The sequence below is a fragment of the Empidonax traillii genome, unplaced genomic scaffold, assembly GCF_003031625.1.
Source record: "Empidonax traillii isolate 1590-97213 ecotype Southwest subspecies unplaced genomic scaffold, ASM303162v1 scaffold140:size1466565, whole genome shotgun sequence".
Taxonomy (NCBI): domain Eukaryota; kingdom Metazoa; phylum Chordata; class Aves; order Passeriformes; family Tyrannidae; genus Empidonax; species Empidonax traillii.
Genome location: NW_020955333.1, coordinates 654,563 through 672,563, shown reverse-complemented (window position 1 = coordinate 672,563; position 18,001 = coordinate 654,563). Strand labels below are relative to the sequence as shown.

Genomic DNA, 18,001 nt, shown 5'->3' with positions numbered 1-18,001 from the left:
TTTTATTCAGTTTTTCATTCACATAGGGAATGGAAATTCAGAATACAGAGCACATTGCCCTCAAAGATTCGGCATATCCAATTGTCCTGTCATTGCAGGGAAAGACCTCCAGAAAACTGATCCCATTAAAAGGCCAATGGCTGGATGTTTTGGAATACCTGAATCTCAACTTCTCGACTGGCTAGCCACTTACCACTGTATATGTATAATGTTTCACCTTAAACCCCTTGTTCTTTACCACTCAGGAGCCAGATACCAGCAGATTTTGAGTCATCAGAGTAATTTGAATAAGTCCCGATGAAACCATCACCTAAATGTTGTCCCCGGCCACTCTGGTTTCCAATAGACCACAGATGCTCTGGTGTGATCAGAAACTGGGTGACTCCCATGGGTGCAGCTGCCAGGAAGGAAGATGTGTTTGCAGCTGATATTCACAGCCCTTTCTGTTCCCACAGCCAGCAGAGGTGTCCAAGGGCAGAACGCACCTGGAAACTGCAGATACAGTAGGTGTGCTCGCACCACTTGGGAACAACATAGGTTAACTTGCAGGAATATCTTTGTAACTTCCACCTTTTGAAGAGTTCAGTAGGCAAAGAGTAAAACTACATTGTAACCAATAGGATTTCTGGCCTTGATTAGTTGTTGGATTGTGTCAGTTTTGATACACCAGAGACAGAATACAGCTTGTATAGAAGTTTATAGCTCAGTTGTTCACAATCCTGTGAGCAGAACTGTTGCGTTCCAACTCTAATTTTACCTGTGATCCACTGTTCCTTTATACTTTTCCCTAGAGTTTGTTTGGGTGTCAACTCAGCAGTAGGTGTCTTTTTCCTCACAAAGGCAAATGTAGTTGGTGGCTTTTGCTGAGTGTCCTCTTAAAATTATACTCGAACTTAGCAGTCATAGTTCTGGAGATACCTGCTTATAATTTCATACTTGGACACTTAGTTATCCCATTGGCTATTACAATATTGTATCTAGGTAATTGTGAAACGAGTTGATGTGTCTGACTCATGAAAAACTGGTACAGCTCTAAGTCAGTGTGGCTGATAATCCATCCGTCTCATTGATAATGTACTTGAGAATAAATTGTAAAAATTGGTAAAGAGCCATTTTCAGTGACAGTTCCTTCCTATTTATCTTGTGTCTTATTTAGATCCTTTTTGAGGTATTGGCAACATCTGTAGCAACCACCAGTGTGCTGACCAGCACTCCCAGATTTCTTGAGCTGAATCTCCTCTATTGCTAATCCTGAGGTTATAAGAGGCTAAGTTGAGGGTTGTCGGCTTTGTGGTGCCTGGTTTGAAGGCCTCTGGGTGGAGATGTGTTTACTTCTTGATCTACAGTGAAATAGAGTTATTTTATCATCCAGTTACGTGATCCTGTATCAGTTGCCACTTTTCAACCTTGACAAATCCATCAGCTGGCAGTGAAGGGTGATTTTGAATTGAGTCAAGGCTACTCCACTGTACAGTAAACATACTGAGCCTGATGAAGTCATCTTTTCATGTTTTTCTCATGCAGCCACAGTGATGGAGGGAAATTAGAGGCTGGGTAGGAAAGAAAGTGAAGGGAGGTTGTTTTAATTTCTCCCTGCTAATAAACTCTCATGGAAATGGTCGAACAGTTTTTCTGTCTTCCAGCTTCTGTTTGAAACTCATCTATAAAAAGGAAATACTGCCATCTTATCCAAGGATCTAATGTCTTCCATAACATTCTCTTTTAGTTGTTAATAGTATTGCACATGCAGTGTTTACCCACAGTCATTGGATTAAAAAGGAAGGAGTAAAGAGGATTACCTAACAGTGGTAAAAGTGTTTACTTCATGATTGTAGTAGCTGCTGACTTTCATGCATGGTGTATTGGGGACAATTACACTGAAAAGGAATCCTTGTAAAAATATGTCCCGAAGCAAAGGAAGTATGAGGGATAAGCAGTCATTCTGTTGCTAGTTTAATCTGCAGGTCCAGATAACCCTGGAGTCTTGAAATTGGGTGTAACAAAAGAAAAGCTGTCAGACCAGAAGTCTGTTAGACCTCATAGTCTGTTTCTGGAGACTAATCTGTAAGAAATGCCTAGTGAGAAGTAAAGCTATGGGGAAAATGGAGAGCGGTACACACCTCAAAGTGCACTCCTGCTGGCCTTTGTCAGCAGAGGAGGTGACTGGTTCATTTATAACAATAAATGTAAATCTCAGAAGCCTTAAGCCATTTCAGAAGGAGTGATATCGGCCAGGTCCCATTTGTCTAATCCAGCCCATCATGTTAAAAGTGAGTCCTAATCAAAATAATAGAAAAGAAAACGTGATTGATAAGGAATAAAAGGGTAGTAATATAACTATAACCAGTACATGTGGCTTAAGGAAAAATGGTCTTGGGAAACACACCAAACTTCATTGCTTGAGTAGGTGAGAAGGTTCAGCACAATTGGGTAGAGGGAGCAGACTTTGGTAAGGTGCTTCATACTATACATACCAGGTCTCCCTTAGTTTCAGTATCATGTTAAATGGCTTAAAAGTTGATGGGCTAACAGTTCTAAAGAAATAGGTTAACACTGCACTTAACACTGCAACCAAACAGTTGAATTGTTTGCAGAGTTGGAACCTCAGTTATGGCCCAACAGTTCCATCATGGTCTAGAAGTCATAATAACTTAGGGACAAAAGTGCCATACCCCATCATCTCCAAATCTAGGACAAATTTAGACAACCTAAGTTGTGATGCTTGCTGAACTGCTGCCAGCTGATACAGGCAGCCAAAATGCTTGGGAGCCAAAGGCTTGAGTGCAAAGGAAGATAAATGAAGCCATAAGAAACACTTTGTTTTGACAAGAAAACTTGTTGGAATGAATGAAGTAATGAAACTAAGATTGATGTGAACAATCGTGTATTAGTGCACAAAATTCTTTTGAAGAAGTTGCCATTGAAAATGCATATTAAATCAAAAGTCTTTCAGAAAAGGTTTTCATGGCATTATAAAACATAATTTTCCCAAGTTTCAACATAGACATTGCTGGGGGATCTGTGTAATGCTAAAAAATTACATATTAGAGGAAAATCTGTGAAAGAATTATGGTGACATGTTCATTTAGAAAAATTTCATCATGAAAGGGCTGGGATACTGAATAGCAGAAGAGTAGGAAATACTGAACAAAGGAGTGGGAAAGGCTGAACAATGAAACATGATCTAAGAGTCTATTTCTTGCTTGTGTCTGAAAAATGTATTTGGATTTAGACCTTCTAATGGTCCCTACTTAAACAAAAAAGGGTATTTTAAACATGTGTTCAGATATACCAGGCTGACGACTGACTAATTTGCTATTTATTCAGATATTATCATGTATCTTAGAGAACTGTGTCCAATGTAAAGAACCCTCTGGTTGTTGGGACCTAGAAGAGTCGTGTTTGCTCTACCTGTGCTATGCTACGCAATATAGTTGTAGAGAAAGATCAGAAGAGGGTCCAGACATTCCCAGTCTTTGCCTTTTCTCTTTCAGTTATACAAAGTTGATAGGTTTGAACTGACCTAATAGGTTTAAATCAGTGAAAATGTTGTAAGGCCATTGTGAAATCTCTACAGCTCTAGGATAAGCTCTCTAATTAAAAATACTAGCAATGTGCAGGGTAGTGTCACTTACTTTGAAGCTGCCTGACATTTTGCATTATACAGGTTTTTAGCTGCTTGTATAACTTTGCCAGCTTTCACAAGTTTGAAACTTTCCCTAAGGGGTGTTGGCCTCAAACCGAATTTTTTTGGAAGATTCCAGACACAGTTTTTTCAGCTGCCTCAGATCAAAATGCAGATTATTTGCCCTTGAATAGAAGAAAAGAAAAAGAAAGGAAAAGAAAAAAGAAAAGAAAAAAGAAAAGAAAAGAGAAAAAGAAAGAAAAGAAAGAGAAAAAAGAGAAAAGAGAAAAAGTTTTTTTTAAAATTGAAAAGCTAAATATATAAAAAGAGTTTAAAACAGATCTTACATTTAAAGAGCAGGGTAGTCCTTGTGCTGGGCAGTAGTACCTTGCATCCTGTGGAGAACTGGTAAGTTATTCGTCTGCATTAAAATCTTGGAAATATCTTGGTTTACAAGTACTCTGTAGACTTCTTAGTACTTAGTTATTTAAGGAAGGGTTTCATAGGCAATTTTATTTCTAGTGCTTCCTTATTAAGTGCTGTGCAAGCTTAAAGGAATTTTTAATTGGGTAGATAGGTTAATTATTTATTTACAATTTCAAATAACATCCTCTCATCTGTGGCGGAGGACATGAAAAAAAAAAGTCCATGATTTACTTTATAATTCTGTAAGTTCACATTTCAGTTGCCTTATTTGTCCGTGAATTGAAGATAGGGCCTCCAGAGTTGTTGATGAGTACACGAAATAAAGGTAAAAGGAGCAGTAAATGTTCAATCTGATACATTGTTGGAAGTCAGCACCCATGGATCTTGAAAAACAAAGGGTAGAGAAGATTCAAAGCATTAAAAGGTATTTCTGTTTTCTCTTCTTGGCTAATGGAGTTGTAGATGGCCCTGAGGGTTATCTGCCTCGGTTACTATATAAGCATTGTGTTTTGATTTAGGACTGTGCCAGCCCCTCCGTGTTTCTCTGGTAAATCGTTTAACAAGAGAGCAGGACATTACAAAACAAGCAATTACACTGAGGGACCAACTTTATTTCGGGGAGAATTTAGTAGGACAACACTGATTTTTAGGGTTGTATTTGTCAGTTTGAAGCTGTTATTTGGTCTCTTCCCAACAAAACTCTTCTGCAGCTGCATTAACTGTGTCCTGAGTGAGCCACAAGGGTGCTTTGAAAAGGTGTAAGTTCCTCTGTTAAGCTGAAAGCTGAGTTCCCCTGGCACAGTATGAGCCAACCTCTTTCCCAATCTTTACATACAAATAAATGTGATACAGGATTGGACTCACGGGACACAAGTTAAGAATGGAGCAAAAGCAGAAAGCAAAGCAAATTAAATTCCAATTTCTAAAACTAAAGGATTCTCTGAAGAAGGCCCTCATCTCTCCCTGTCCTCACCTGACTTGAGGTGTGGAGTCTGTACTCAAATGGATGGGAGCTGGTGATCTGCTTCTACCTGGAGCAGCTTTTCAGCAGTCCATGAGCTGCCAGGCTGCACTGGTATGTGTCCAGAGTCCATTTTTCTGTGACGTTATGTGTCAAAACAGACACCTTCCTGTAAGGCTCAAAATGCTTTCAAAGACAAATGTCAGGTTTTAACTGCAAAAATGAATTCCCAGCATGAATGATAGATTGGTGGAATAGCAACAGCATGAAGTAGCAGGTAATGTAAAGGAAGAATTAAGCTTTCAGGAAAATAGAAGTAATTTAAGATCACAGTTTCCAAAACACTTAAAGCACAAGCTCACCTTTACGTGCATAATGGCCCCACTAGTGTTGACAGGACAGTGTGTGTGCCTAAAGACACAGGTACGTGGTTTGCAGGGTGTTTGCTGGCTCAGCGTGTTTAGCACGTGTTAACAGACAACCAGGCAAGAGGCAAGAAGCCAAAACCATATGGAGAATGTGAATGCTTGTGATTGCAGTGGAAGGACTAATTATACCCCCATACCTCTTTTTGGTGAGAAATATGGCTCCACAGTAGATTTATAAAGGATTAAGTTGTATGCAATTACTGCTAAAGCAATAAATGGGACCCAAATTAAAGAAATAAAAATACTTGTTGCTAAACTTTGTGTTATCAACAGCATTTTGGCTGTAGCCCAGAAAAAGTACAAAAAATTATTCTATTTCTATATGCCCAGTGTTAGTCCCCAAGGTTAATGTAAACTTGCAAAAGCTGTGGCTTAATTCTGCTGTGTGTTAGTGAGGATGATGTTGCAAATGAAATATTTTAAGATACAAAATGGATTGCATAATCAATTAGATGATTAAGCAAAACCAGGAAGAAAAATGAGTTAGAGATCCTTAAGCACATTTGCAGGAGAAAACACTTTTCAGATCTTCATTGAAAACTAAATAAACCAAAATAACTAAACATGGAATGGTGTAATGTTTGGCAGGGGAAGGGGATTTCCAAGTGACATAATGAATCCAGTCTAATATGTTTGGTTTCTTTACAAATGCCCACACAGGGGCAATAAAGGAGAGCTGGTGCCCCAATTCATTTGAATCCTTAGGATTGTGTAACACAAGACTTAAATTAAGTGAGCCTCATTTTTTTTTTTTTCCAAATCTACTGAAATACTAAAAAAAGTATCCTAGGCTTTAGAAAGCAACTGCTTGAACTAGTGTTTTATAAATGCATATCCTGCAATTTCTTCAATGCAGAAACTCCTTCAACAAGATGTCTGTTCCTTGGCAACAAAGTTCTCTTGCTAATTCCTTCTTCACTGCATACTGCCCGTGTAACGAGACCTGTTTGTTTTCTTTGTGTTTTAATCCTTTCAAGCTAAGAAAGGGGAAGACTTATTTACTTACTTGTATCACTTACATACAGTTTTTGACTGTCACAGCTGATGTGTTATTAACCATATACCCAGTTCTTTGTAAAAATGTTTATTCTACCCAGGTTTAGTCTGGAAAGATGTGAAACATGCACTTTTACTGTGCCAGTGGGATAGACTGGAGATGTATGGAAGATAAGATGAGCGCGTACAGATGTAGCTTTACACAAACAAAAGCAGCAACACGAAGACAGGGCACTTAAGTAATTTCAGCATTGTGGTAAGTGAACATCAGCCCTCAATCCAGCTAAGCCAAAAGAATTGTGGCAATGGAAGAACTGATCAATGAAGAGTGGTGTCCACAGGGTCTGGTGATGTCTGTAAAAGGCAACTGGACACGTCATAGATGCACAAGGGCCATGGCAGGGCCAGGAGGCTGCAGGGGCTGGGAAGCAGCTATGGGTGCTGTGGCTGGGGCAGGGGGTGATGGTGTTAAGGAAGGGCTGATGTTTGAAACTTTATAAATGTTTAGCCTCAGCCTGGCAGCAAGAACTGACCCAGAACGGCAGGGGCACCATAGCTGGGACTTTACACTGGCAGGAGCACTGATGGGAAACCAGCCTGGGAACAGGGCCGGGGCAGAAGCTTAAACCTTTCCCGCAGGCAGTCCGGAGGCTCATCAACATGACTCAGCATGGAAAAACAGCAGGAACTCTCTTTTGCAATGAGCTAGAAGGAAGCATTTTTGGAAGTGCTGTAAAACAAATGCAATAAAAACATAGTTTAAAAATTATTTTAAATTTTGTATGTACTAGAACAAAATCAACAAAGATGTTCATGTAAAGTTCATGCTTCATCCCTTCAGAACAAAAATCTGAGATTTGGCAGGAAATGGTGTTTCCTAAATACACACTAAAGTCTCAGAAATAATTCTGACACAGCACTTTTAACTTTGTACCATTGCACAAGACACCTACTTGTGTAAAAGTAGCACGATATATTCATCATGCTGTCTTCTTAAAACTGAAATAATGCATGGTAGAGCCAAGGTGGTTAAAGGAGCAGTATTTTTTTGACTTTATAGGCATGATTACAAAACAATTTTTCCCAAATCCTCTCTTTTGAAAGTACACAATGCAGCTATTTTTGTTGAGTCTAAACTTACCCATCCTTTTGAAAATTTTAACTTTCTTGGTGTTCCAAAGCTGTTTCTTCAAAGAATGAACCTCAACAAGCGTCATGCTCTTACCTCTTTTTTTCATCACTGAATTGTTCTGTTTTGTTTCTGCTTAACCATTCACTGATCTCTTTCTAATGAGGCAGTGTAAGTAGCAAGTGTAAGTAGTTTTAAGTATGTATGTACTAATGCCTTAGAGAAAGCTTCTGCATGAAATTCAGATAGTGGCTCTCCCCCCATTTTCATGAAAGCAGGGCTTTGAAAGTCAATGTTGATAAAATCAAAGAATAAACCCAAACCTGTAGTAGTTGTTAATTTGCACTGATCTGGTAGGTTTCTTACATACCAGAAGTCTTTTGTGAAGTACTTACTGAGGTGATATTTTTTCCTCCCCATAGTGAAGAGGTACCATAATCTGACAGATCATGGGAAGAGGAGCAGTTACCTACATGCAGATGCTGGTGCCACCCCAGGTGCCCTGCTCTGTCCCGCTACTGCTCCAGAATGGGGCAAGTGTGACAACTGCTGATAGCCTGGCTGCCCAGCCCGTTTGAAGTGCAACTGCACACCTACCTTCAGGCAGCTAAATCTGACCCATGAAGGACAAAAAAATAAAATCACTCTGAAACAAAAAATTGGTCAACTGAGAGAGCTCACTGTTCATCTTTTAGTGTTTTCATCCTGGCCAGGAAAATTCAAATAATTTTCAGCTTCCTGAGTTGTACATGGCATCGCTTTTGCTTGTCACTCAGCTGTGTCTCAGCATCACAATTCAGTGATTGCAGAGTGGGTGGAACAGACACATCAGCACATAATATATTTACACTTACACTGTTCATACTTGGCTCTCCGATGCTGCAGAATCATGTGCTTCATGTGTTCATTCAAGTCCCAAAATCCCATTACTCATCCCATTACTCTTCAACTCATGCCAACAGTCAAAGCTTTCCAGTTAGAGGAAATGTAACGTTTTGGTGGCAAAAAAAGAACTCTGCACGTGACCTGCCCCCAGCCCCTAACCCTGGTGTCTGTCACAGGATATGCAGCACACTGTTTATGTCATATGTACATCCCAGCTGACACCTCAGACCGTACCTATTCGTGCCCCTGACCTCCCTCCTCCTCTTGGAAAGGATTGGGAACAGACATTGGGTCAGAGCCTGTTCCACAGGCACCACACCACACTTGGGCAGCGCTGTGTGTGGCACAGTGTGCACAAATAACAGCTGTAGGTCCACCACAAGAAGGAAGCAGAAAACAGTCCAGAGTCTGAGAAACCGCCTTGGGAGAGGGATGCAGCTGCTCCAAGAGCCTCGCCCAGCCTGGAAGTGCCCCTGTGAAAGCAAGCTGATGCACAACGGGGTCAGAAGCAGAATTCCCTTCCCTGTTATTATTCTCTAATTCCCACCAGTCCCTGTGCACCCCATGAGAAAAACAAAGGGAACAAGACACTTGGCTAAAGCATTTCTTAGTGTTACTGACATCAGCTTTATCAGGTAGGTATGTGCTATCAACTACAGAAGTATCAAGTCACTTTTTAGACCTAAATTAAGGAACAACCTAGGGCAGTTTAGCTGGAAGGATGCACAAGGATGATACCAGTACTTTGCATGTGTTAACTACCCAAGTCACATAAAAGAGTACATTAAATGCTTTGGAATGATTATGGCACTTGTATTCTTTAAACTGCAGATCAAGAGATTAAGGCCTAATCTCCAAAATATCTGAATGCCTAAAAATGTCTATGGGTGCTTAACCAGTTTCTCAGCAGCATTTCAGCATGTGTGTTTCATTAGACCCACAGGTGCTGTGCACTGAGAAAGAACTTTCTGGGCTAGATTTCACCCTGGTGGTGGTGCCATCCAAGCACTCAGTGGTAACTCACTTTCTCTTTTGTGCTCACCCTCATGGCTCCCACACTAGGTAAGGCTGAAGTTAATCCTATTTCCTAGAATTCAGAGTTCCAGAAATTAACTTCCAAAGCACGGAAGATGCAGTTCTTGAAACAGGCACATTTAAGATTGTAGACTGCTCAAGTACCAAGTGAGTGAGAGAGAACTACAGCTGACTCTTGCTTTTAAAATGGAGAAGGACTATACCAAAATTAATGCATTTACTCTCAGCACCATGCGAGGTAGACGTACCTTACAAATGAGGAATCGAGTACAGGAATGTAGACAGAATAAGGGAACACAAAATACAGTTTAAAATCAGGAACAAAAGTCAAGCTTTTTCATTGAAGTCCACTTTGATGAGTGAAATGGTGTTTACCTTTAGAAAGCCCTTGAAGATATTGAATACAACCGAAACCAAGCTTTGAAAGCAAACACCGTACTTTGTATAAAAATATGGAAAGTAGCATGACTTGATAAACACTCTAGTATATAAAATAGCTAGAACTATGTATGTTAGTACAAATGAAGAAATGAAATCTAAATGGATTAAAGTATTAGCACCCTACAGTAAGTTTATTACATTGTTTTCTCCTGAGGAATGTGATTCAGGCTAGCTGAGCAAAAGTGGTTTTACACCTTTTTTCCTCATCTTATTCAGAATTCCACCACCACTACCTCACCCCCATCCCCAATCATTCCCTTCTACAGGCTGTTCCAGGTATTTTATATTTGCTCAACATAATTTTGAAATAAGTAGTTTATTCCTACTGTATAAAGAGCTCCCAGGTCACCCACACAGAGTTCCATGATGACAAACAACTACATTTCAAATCAATCACATTCTTTTCATAAATCCATACTAAAATAGGCCAAAACCAGTACTGCCATTTCAGATCCAGTTTACTTACAGTTTTTCTTTAGGGGTTTAAGAAAACATGTTGTAATATCAGAAGTGACAACTTTAAGTCAGCATTGCTGTCCTAATTACAAAGTGTAATACTGCAGAATCCTAAAATCAGAACCATAGAAACAAAGCTAGAAAGTTTTTTGCTGTAAACAGCTGTCTAAACAAAACAAGATGATGTGCAGAAAAGGTACTAGTCCTCCAAGAAGTATTTGGTTTTTTGCTTTTAATTGTTGTACTGGTTGAACAATCACTGCAGTCTTTTGTTACTCAGAAAAACTGTATGAATTAATGAAAATAAGCAATATTTTATTTCAATACCAGATTTACGGTTTGTGTGTTACACTGGGGCTGCTTTGACTGATATTAAACAGATATGTCCGAAACACAAAATAACATAAATTAGACATGCCATGAGACATGTACAATTAATTTCTACTAAAGTGTGGATAATTAAACCCACTTCTACGCCAATTCTTTTACACTTTTAATGGTGATAGTGACTAGTATTTTAGTAAGAGGGTAAAATTCAATAAAATGTACGAGGACAGCCATACAACTCAAAAATACTGTTTGCACAGCTTCCAATTCCACTGTGAAAATACACCCCCTCCGAAATAGAAATAGGCACTTCATCTTTAAAAATGAAGCACTCTTTTGTTCTTCAGTCATCATCAACAGTTGGCTTGATTGTCACTCCTCTTCTGATCTGACCCCATCCAATTAAACTGCAAACAGAAAAACAGTTTATATTACTTTTAACAGTAGGCAGAAATATCCTGGATAAGTCAACATCCTTCTGTCGTTCTTATGCCTTTATTTCTTACATTTTGTATTTTCTCCACTTGTCTCCCACCCAAAACATCCTACAGGATCTAAGACTGGTTAGTGGGAACACAGAATAGAAAAAGGTGAGGGACAGAGGAGATTTGTAACCAGCTAAGGATGTACCCCTGAACAATAAGCTGGAAATCTGAAAATGTTATAACTTATGTTGTCCCAGTGGACTGTAAACCTATTCACAAGTTTCACCTATGCAGAAGTGCTGCACTACTTTCAAATAGAAATGAAAATTAAAATTCAGACAAGATGAGTAGTAAGATTACAAACAGCTGTAACTCTCAATGAATATGTAACTTCTGATGGTAACTCAACTCTCAGGCAAGTTCTACTACTTATACTCAGTAAAATTAAGGCCTTTTTAATAGGCTACTGTTTCCTCAGAAAAATATGCTTGTAAAAAGAAATTCAGAGTATGTCCATTTCCACAGTCAGCAGGCAGTCCATATTATTAACACAACTGTCTTCAACACCCTTCCAGTTTCTGGGAAGGAGATACACATCTTAATTGCATCTCTATTTAACTTGCTAAGCAGTAGAGCCTGTCTTGGGACACCACCAAAGGAACTGAAGTATATTGACTCAGCATTTCCCACTTTTTAGTACCGTATCCATAGGTCATAACTTGTCAACCTCTGAATTCACTGATCCTTGGAACCACTAGTGTATCCCATTTGCTGTTTAACCTCTTTCTATGCCTAATATATTTCTTGTCTATTTTATACCTCCTTTTTGCCTCTTGCTTTCTCACTTTCTTCCATATTTTCAGTATTCTATTGCCTCAGGTTGCAAGTTCCTTTTCTCAGTACCAACTGTATATTATCTTTACTCCAACTGGATTTTATTACGCTGCTCTTCCCAGTTTGCCTTATTTCCCTTTTCTCAACTTCTAGTCTCCTTACACTGTCTCTGTCTTTTTGATACAGCATAGGAGTCAACTTTTTCATAACTATCTTTACAGCAGGCTGCCACTTCTTGCCCACCCCATAATCCAGAGACAGGTAGGCTCTGGGGCAAAATATGGTCATGGTTTTCAACTGGGAAGTAATCTACAGAAGCAACAAAAGACATATTAAAATTTGCACAGACTATCAGTCTGTACCTCAAAAAAAAGAGGCATAATTTCCAGTATAGTTTTTCTTCTTCCTTCTGATTTACCTGATTTCATCTAGGTCCTGCCTTTTTTTTCCCCTTCCTGTTCAAGACATTTTATCTTTTGCCTTGTTTTTCAGGGAAAAATCTCTTCCCTAATTTGTCATCTTGCTGAGACAGCAAGCACTAAATTCCTGTCTATGCTTTCTTGTTATCTGAAAAAGAAACACGCATCCATGGATATTTAAAGCTTGGTTCCTTTTCGTAGAGATTCCTTGTAAAAATGGTTGTGTTCTCTTATACTACAAAGGCTGTGCAGAGCCAACAAATCTAAATGTTCTTATGCTCTTTGTGGGGTCTTACGAAACACGTAACAGGTACAGTATCGTAACCATCTAAAAAAGAGTCTGGCACTATGATTAAATGAATCATCAACCAATTCTGTTCATAGTTGTCAGCCTCCAGATGCTTCTGTGCAGTCAGACATTTTATATTTGTAATTTGAATGGGTCAATCCAGTTGATAATTTATTCCTCTGCTCATAGTACATAAAATGACTGAACCTTAGAACATTCCCCCTTCATTCCCCTGCTGCTACTTGCAGGTTGCACTGGAAATCATGTCCAGCTCCACGGGTAGGACACCACTGATTAATGTGTGTATAAAGACAGACTTTGGCTTAGCATTATTAGAACTTCCAACTCCCTCTGCCAAGAGTGCCTGCTCTGAGCTCAATTCACAGCATGGCAGTTTTGGCAACAAACCAGGACCCTGAGGTGTTCCCTTGTCTGTTAACTAATAGGTACCCACCCAATCACAACGTTAGTTTAAAAAACGAAGAGGCCAGCAAGGAAAGGAAGCATTTCAGGATAATGATGCCCATAAGTTAGGAGAATTTTTAGCACAATTGTTAGGAATTTTTACAACAGACATGCACTGACCTATTCCAGAACAAAACCAGATTCATGTATTTTTTTCTTAACAATATATCAGCCAGGTACTCCACCAATTTAGCACCAACTTACCGCCAGTGTTTCTCAACTCTTCGACTCAGGGCAATTTTTTCTCCCACTTCTGTGCATACAGGGTTAGTTAGCACAATCTTCCCCAAATCAGCCTTTACTGCACTGACTCTCCCTCCAGTAGATAAGGATCCTATGTTTACCATTAAAACTTCATTCTTTGATAATTTTTGCACCTAAAGACAGACACACAAAACTCTGAAACATAAACTTGAGTACTAAAAAAAAATACCACAGACAGTATCAAGCATCTTCTTGACCTTCTTGCCACAAAACAAAGGTACAGTTGAGAAATACTGTAAATATACACACACACAAACCATGCACAGCACTGTCAGTGGATGAAGGTTTATAAGCAAAAGGACAAACACGTAAAGATGTTGTATGTGTAGCTCTTTCAGTTCTTGGGTTCAGAAGAACCCAAGATGTATTTTCTTGGGATTTCTCTACATGTTTTATAAAATATATTGATGATTGCACACACTGTATTGAAAGCACAGTCACACACACTGCTACAAACTGTGATGCTATACCATTCTTTTAATTAATTTCTATATTCTCACTTCCCTTATGCCTACATACAAAAAAATTTTCAAAAATGGTTCATTTCACGGGATAAGAGAGCGCTGAAGCACTTTACTTACTGTGGCATGAGGTAGTTACAGATTTAAATGCTAACTGGGGAAACTATGATCTTTCACTTGATTTATGTAAAACGGATCATGTAACAGAAGTCTGTGCTGTGCCTCAAGTTCAGTTTCTTTTCAACTATAGTATTTCAAAAATACTTAGCTTAAAAAAGTTCTTTCGAGACAAAATCTACAAAAAGCATGTAAGTAGGAAGCAGATCAGTATTGCACAAATGAATAGGGTGATAGCAAAGGAAAAAAAACTAGTAGTATGTTTAAAAGAGCACTTAGACACATAAATACTTTATGCTACTTTAAATTAATCTAATATGAATTCCTACTCCTCTGAAAAGCATTCTTGTAATTAAGAAGCAGATTAGTTTAGTGACAAGCTTATATCAAAGGGGAGACAAAAATTGCTACATAAGATGAAAGAAATGTATTAATTAATGAAACTGAGCACAAGCAGCAAAATCAGGAAAAACAAAAGAAGGGGTACAGACCTTTGCAGCTTTCTTGTCTCCTTCAGTGCGCACCCCTAATAGTCGCCTCAGCAAGAAATAGGAAATTTCTAGCTCTGTAAATATCTCTGGCAGTGCCCCAACTGCACCAAGCACCTGGCCCACCATTCGGTCAGCTCGGCACAGAGTTGGGTCAATCTTGGTGCCAACACCTACACAACAAGGAAAGGCACAGGGAGTAACTGAAGGGCAGCTGTCGCTTTTATGTATCAAAATATTTGAAGGAGATCTAAAAGCAGCAAACTGAAAATGTACTGGGAATTACCTATTACCTGGACAGCATTTTCAGAATGTCAGCGAGACTGTGAGCTCTGTCTAAACAGATGAAGAATTATTCTACTGTTAAAACTGGTACAGCTAACAGTTCAAGTTTATCTGCATTGGTCAGTGACATTCAGGAAAACTATTCATTTTTTAAATATCCAATTTTCACACCAACCCTGCCTCTCTCTATATGAATTATTTAAAATTGCTCATAGTATCTTTGTGGATTACACTGACATTCATTGCTGAATGAAACCAAGTGTTTTCAATAAGCATGAAGGAACAAATCTTTTAGTAAAACAATATTCTTACCTATAAGACCTCCTGGAGCAGCATATTGTAGATCATTGTGTTCAGCAAAGAGTGACACAATTTTGGAAAAGATTGGCTTGCACATGAGTTTCCCTTCACTGTCCTTGGACACAATACCAGGTCGCACCTCAATCTCCTGGCCCACCTAATTACAAATGTGAATAAGGGATTAACTGGCTGTTTCACAGGAACACAAAGCTAACTAGTCACAGACAAAACCTACATATCCCAAGATCTACTTTTTATACAAGTCCTTGGCTGTGGGCTACTGTAAACCTTCCCGGATTTCTGTTGCACTGTTAACTGCCAATTGAACAATGCTTACAGCCCATGTAACAAGTGATTTTCTTTTTAATACAATTTGTAGAACTGCTTTAGGAAAGAATCTTTGTCTGCAATAATTCCAACATATAAATTTTAGTTAAATTATTAAACGTTGTATTTAATTTAGAAATATTTCAGCCCTGAGAAAAATGGAGTTAATTCGAAACTGATCAGCATCAATACACTGCAAAACAAAGAAAATACAAGCTGTATAAATGTCCAAAGATGTAGGCTGCCCTCCAGCCTAGCAGAGCAATTTTAAAGTTTACATCTATTGATGGAAAGCAAGCAAAATAAGAAAATCAAAATATACAGAATTCTTAAATGGGGAAGTGAAACCTGTGAGAACCCCTTTACACTCCTGAGGTAGTTGTGAAGTTCTTTTTCTCTTCTCTGCCCTGCAATAATTCAGCAAGTGAAATGGTAGGACAGGAAAAAAAATAGCTCCTTCAGTTTTTTTAAGTGATTAAATCAGTCTCATTATTAGCAAAAGGTTAGATTACAATAACAAAAATATATTTAAAAAATTAAAACCAGTTCTTCTTCTTCTCGTATCTTAAAACTAGAAAATAAAAATGAGGTACAGACAGGAAGGGTAAGTGCCACCTGACTGTATTTGTGTTTAAAAACCAAATTCATTATAGATTCATTTTGTACTAAGCATGGAAAAGTTCTACTCATTACTGTAACTAAAAATCTCCAGTCAAGAAAGAGGTTACCTTTAGGACACCCTTTAGAATACTGCCACCAGCTACTCCTCCCTTAAGGTCATCAACTTCACAGCCAGGCTTGTTGACATCAAAAGATCTAATTACTGAAAAGAATAGACCATAATCAGATTTATTTTTAATATTAGATTTAGCAACTCTGATTGCTTCTCTACTCTTATGAAAGTATACACATATTTATAAATTTTACAATCATAATGAACATTTAAATCCCAATTTTTAGATATACAGTTGATTTTGTTCTCAAAACCATTTAAGCTGCTCATATACATAATTTTTTTTTGCATAGCAGAAAGTAACTAAAAAAAAAGTATCTAAAAAGTATCTAAAGAAGTATCTAAAAAAAAGTAATAATCATTACATTACAAAACTCCTTCAATATTCACAATGTCAATTGTGAATACCACAACCTTGGTTTAATGTAGTCATAGTGAATACTGTGACCTTGATTTAATGTGGTCAATTTTTAAGCATTCTGAGTATGTTTTGTAGGACTCCTACAATTTATTTGGAAAAAAAGACAAATTAATTCACTGTAGTGGGACTGAATTTCGTAATATGCTGTAGAAGAACTGAGACTTTGACAATTATATCCAGGGAACAAGAAATTAACACAAAAAATCTGACCAACGTATCTATAAGATTTTCATGGAAATAATTTAATAATCAAATTCATCAGTTTGACTGTAATTTTTAAAACCAAAATTAAATTCATAACAATGAAAGGAATGTTTTTAAGATCCAGATAAATTTCTCATCTCTACTGCATTTCAGTGCTGTCATATGCACAGCATACACACAAAATCAACAGCAAGAGTACAAACAATACAGCTAAGAGCGCCCTAAATACTCTTTTAGAGTCCACCTCTTTTTAGGGCACTCAGCAAGGTGCCATGCTAAGTGTAGATGCCTTCAGTGAGTGGTTGGCCACCCAAGCCCAGAGCTGAGCATTTACATACCAATGAGCCTTGGTTCAGATGTGAAGTCTCGCAAAGGGACTGGGATTTTCTTCACTATGTACTCACAAACTACCTCAATGTTGTATTTCAGCTGTGCTGAGATGGGAATTATTGGAGCCCCTTCTGCAACTGTACCTAAAACAAAATCAAGTTCAACATCAGGCTTTAAGAAGAGCATTTACAGCAACGTGACCAAGCAATTTCTGATTGTTAAAAACACCAATGAATTTCATGGTTTGTTTTATGTGTATTTCCCAGAGCAGTATCAGAGCATTTATCCTTCCCTTCAGTGTTTTAGCTCAAACCAGCCACATCTACTTTTCAAGGCATTCTGAACACTGAGCAAGATAATTTTCCACTCTAGGGGAAAATTCACTTCATCCATTGTGATCAGAAATATTCTTAAGATTTCCTCAGAGAGACTGGATATCTCAGTGTGTGACACATCAGGACTAATGTTACAGTCAGATTTCATCCTGACAAACTAAATTTCCTGTCAATTTAATTATCTACATCTTCCCAGTTTTGCAACGCAAGTATGTATTTTAGAAAAATCCTAATTTTATGAAAGGATGCATTTAGTTTTCCAGGTTTGTTAAATATTATTAGTTTTAATTAAATCTGTGTTTCTTGTGGTAACTCCAGTTCTCAAACTCCAAATGTACACATCACGCCACCCTGACAGAGCTGTTATGAGCAAGGAAACAATTATGGACTACAAAAAAAGAAAGACCCACTGGCTACTTCTGAGGGTGACAATCCAGTCTTGCAGCTTGTCACATACCCCAGCTAATGCAGATAAATGGGCACAGAGTGGCTGGAGAGCAGCCAGGCAGAAAGGGACCTGGGGGTGCTGATCGACAGGAGGCTGAACATGAGCCAGCAGTGTGCCCAGGTGGCCAAGAAGGCCAATGGCATCCTG

At 38.4% G+C, this 18,001-nt stretch overlaps 1 protein-coding gene across 1 annotated transcript in view; it reads right to left on the bottom strand.

The window, feature by feature from the left end:
* Positions 1 to 10,223: 10,223 nt before the first annotated feature.
* EIF2S3 (eukaryotic translation initiation factor 2 subunit gamma) overlaps positions 10,224 to 18,001 on the bottom strand; it is a 14,656-nt gene continuing 6,878 nt past the window's right edge. Inside the window, exons 7-12 of the mRNA XM_027884250.1 lie at positions 17,080 to 17,214; positions 16,112 to 16,206; positions 15,069 to 15,213; positions 14,475 to 14,644; positions 13,346 to 13,518; positions 10,224 to 11,116 (exon numbers count right to left, since the gene is read on the bottom strand). Coding sequence (XP_027740051.1) covers positions 11,053 to 11,116; positions 13,346 to 13,518; positions 14,475 to 14,644; positions 15,069 to 15,213; positions 16,112 to 16,206; positions 17,080 to 17,214 — 782 coding nt within the window. The 3' untranslated portion in view covers positions 10,224 to 11,052. The remainder of the gene's footprint in view (positions 11,117 to 13,345; positions 13,519 to 14,474; positions 14,645 to 15,068; positions 15,214 to 16,111; positions 16,207 to 17,079; positions 17,215 to 18,001) is intronic.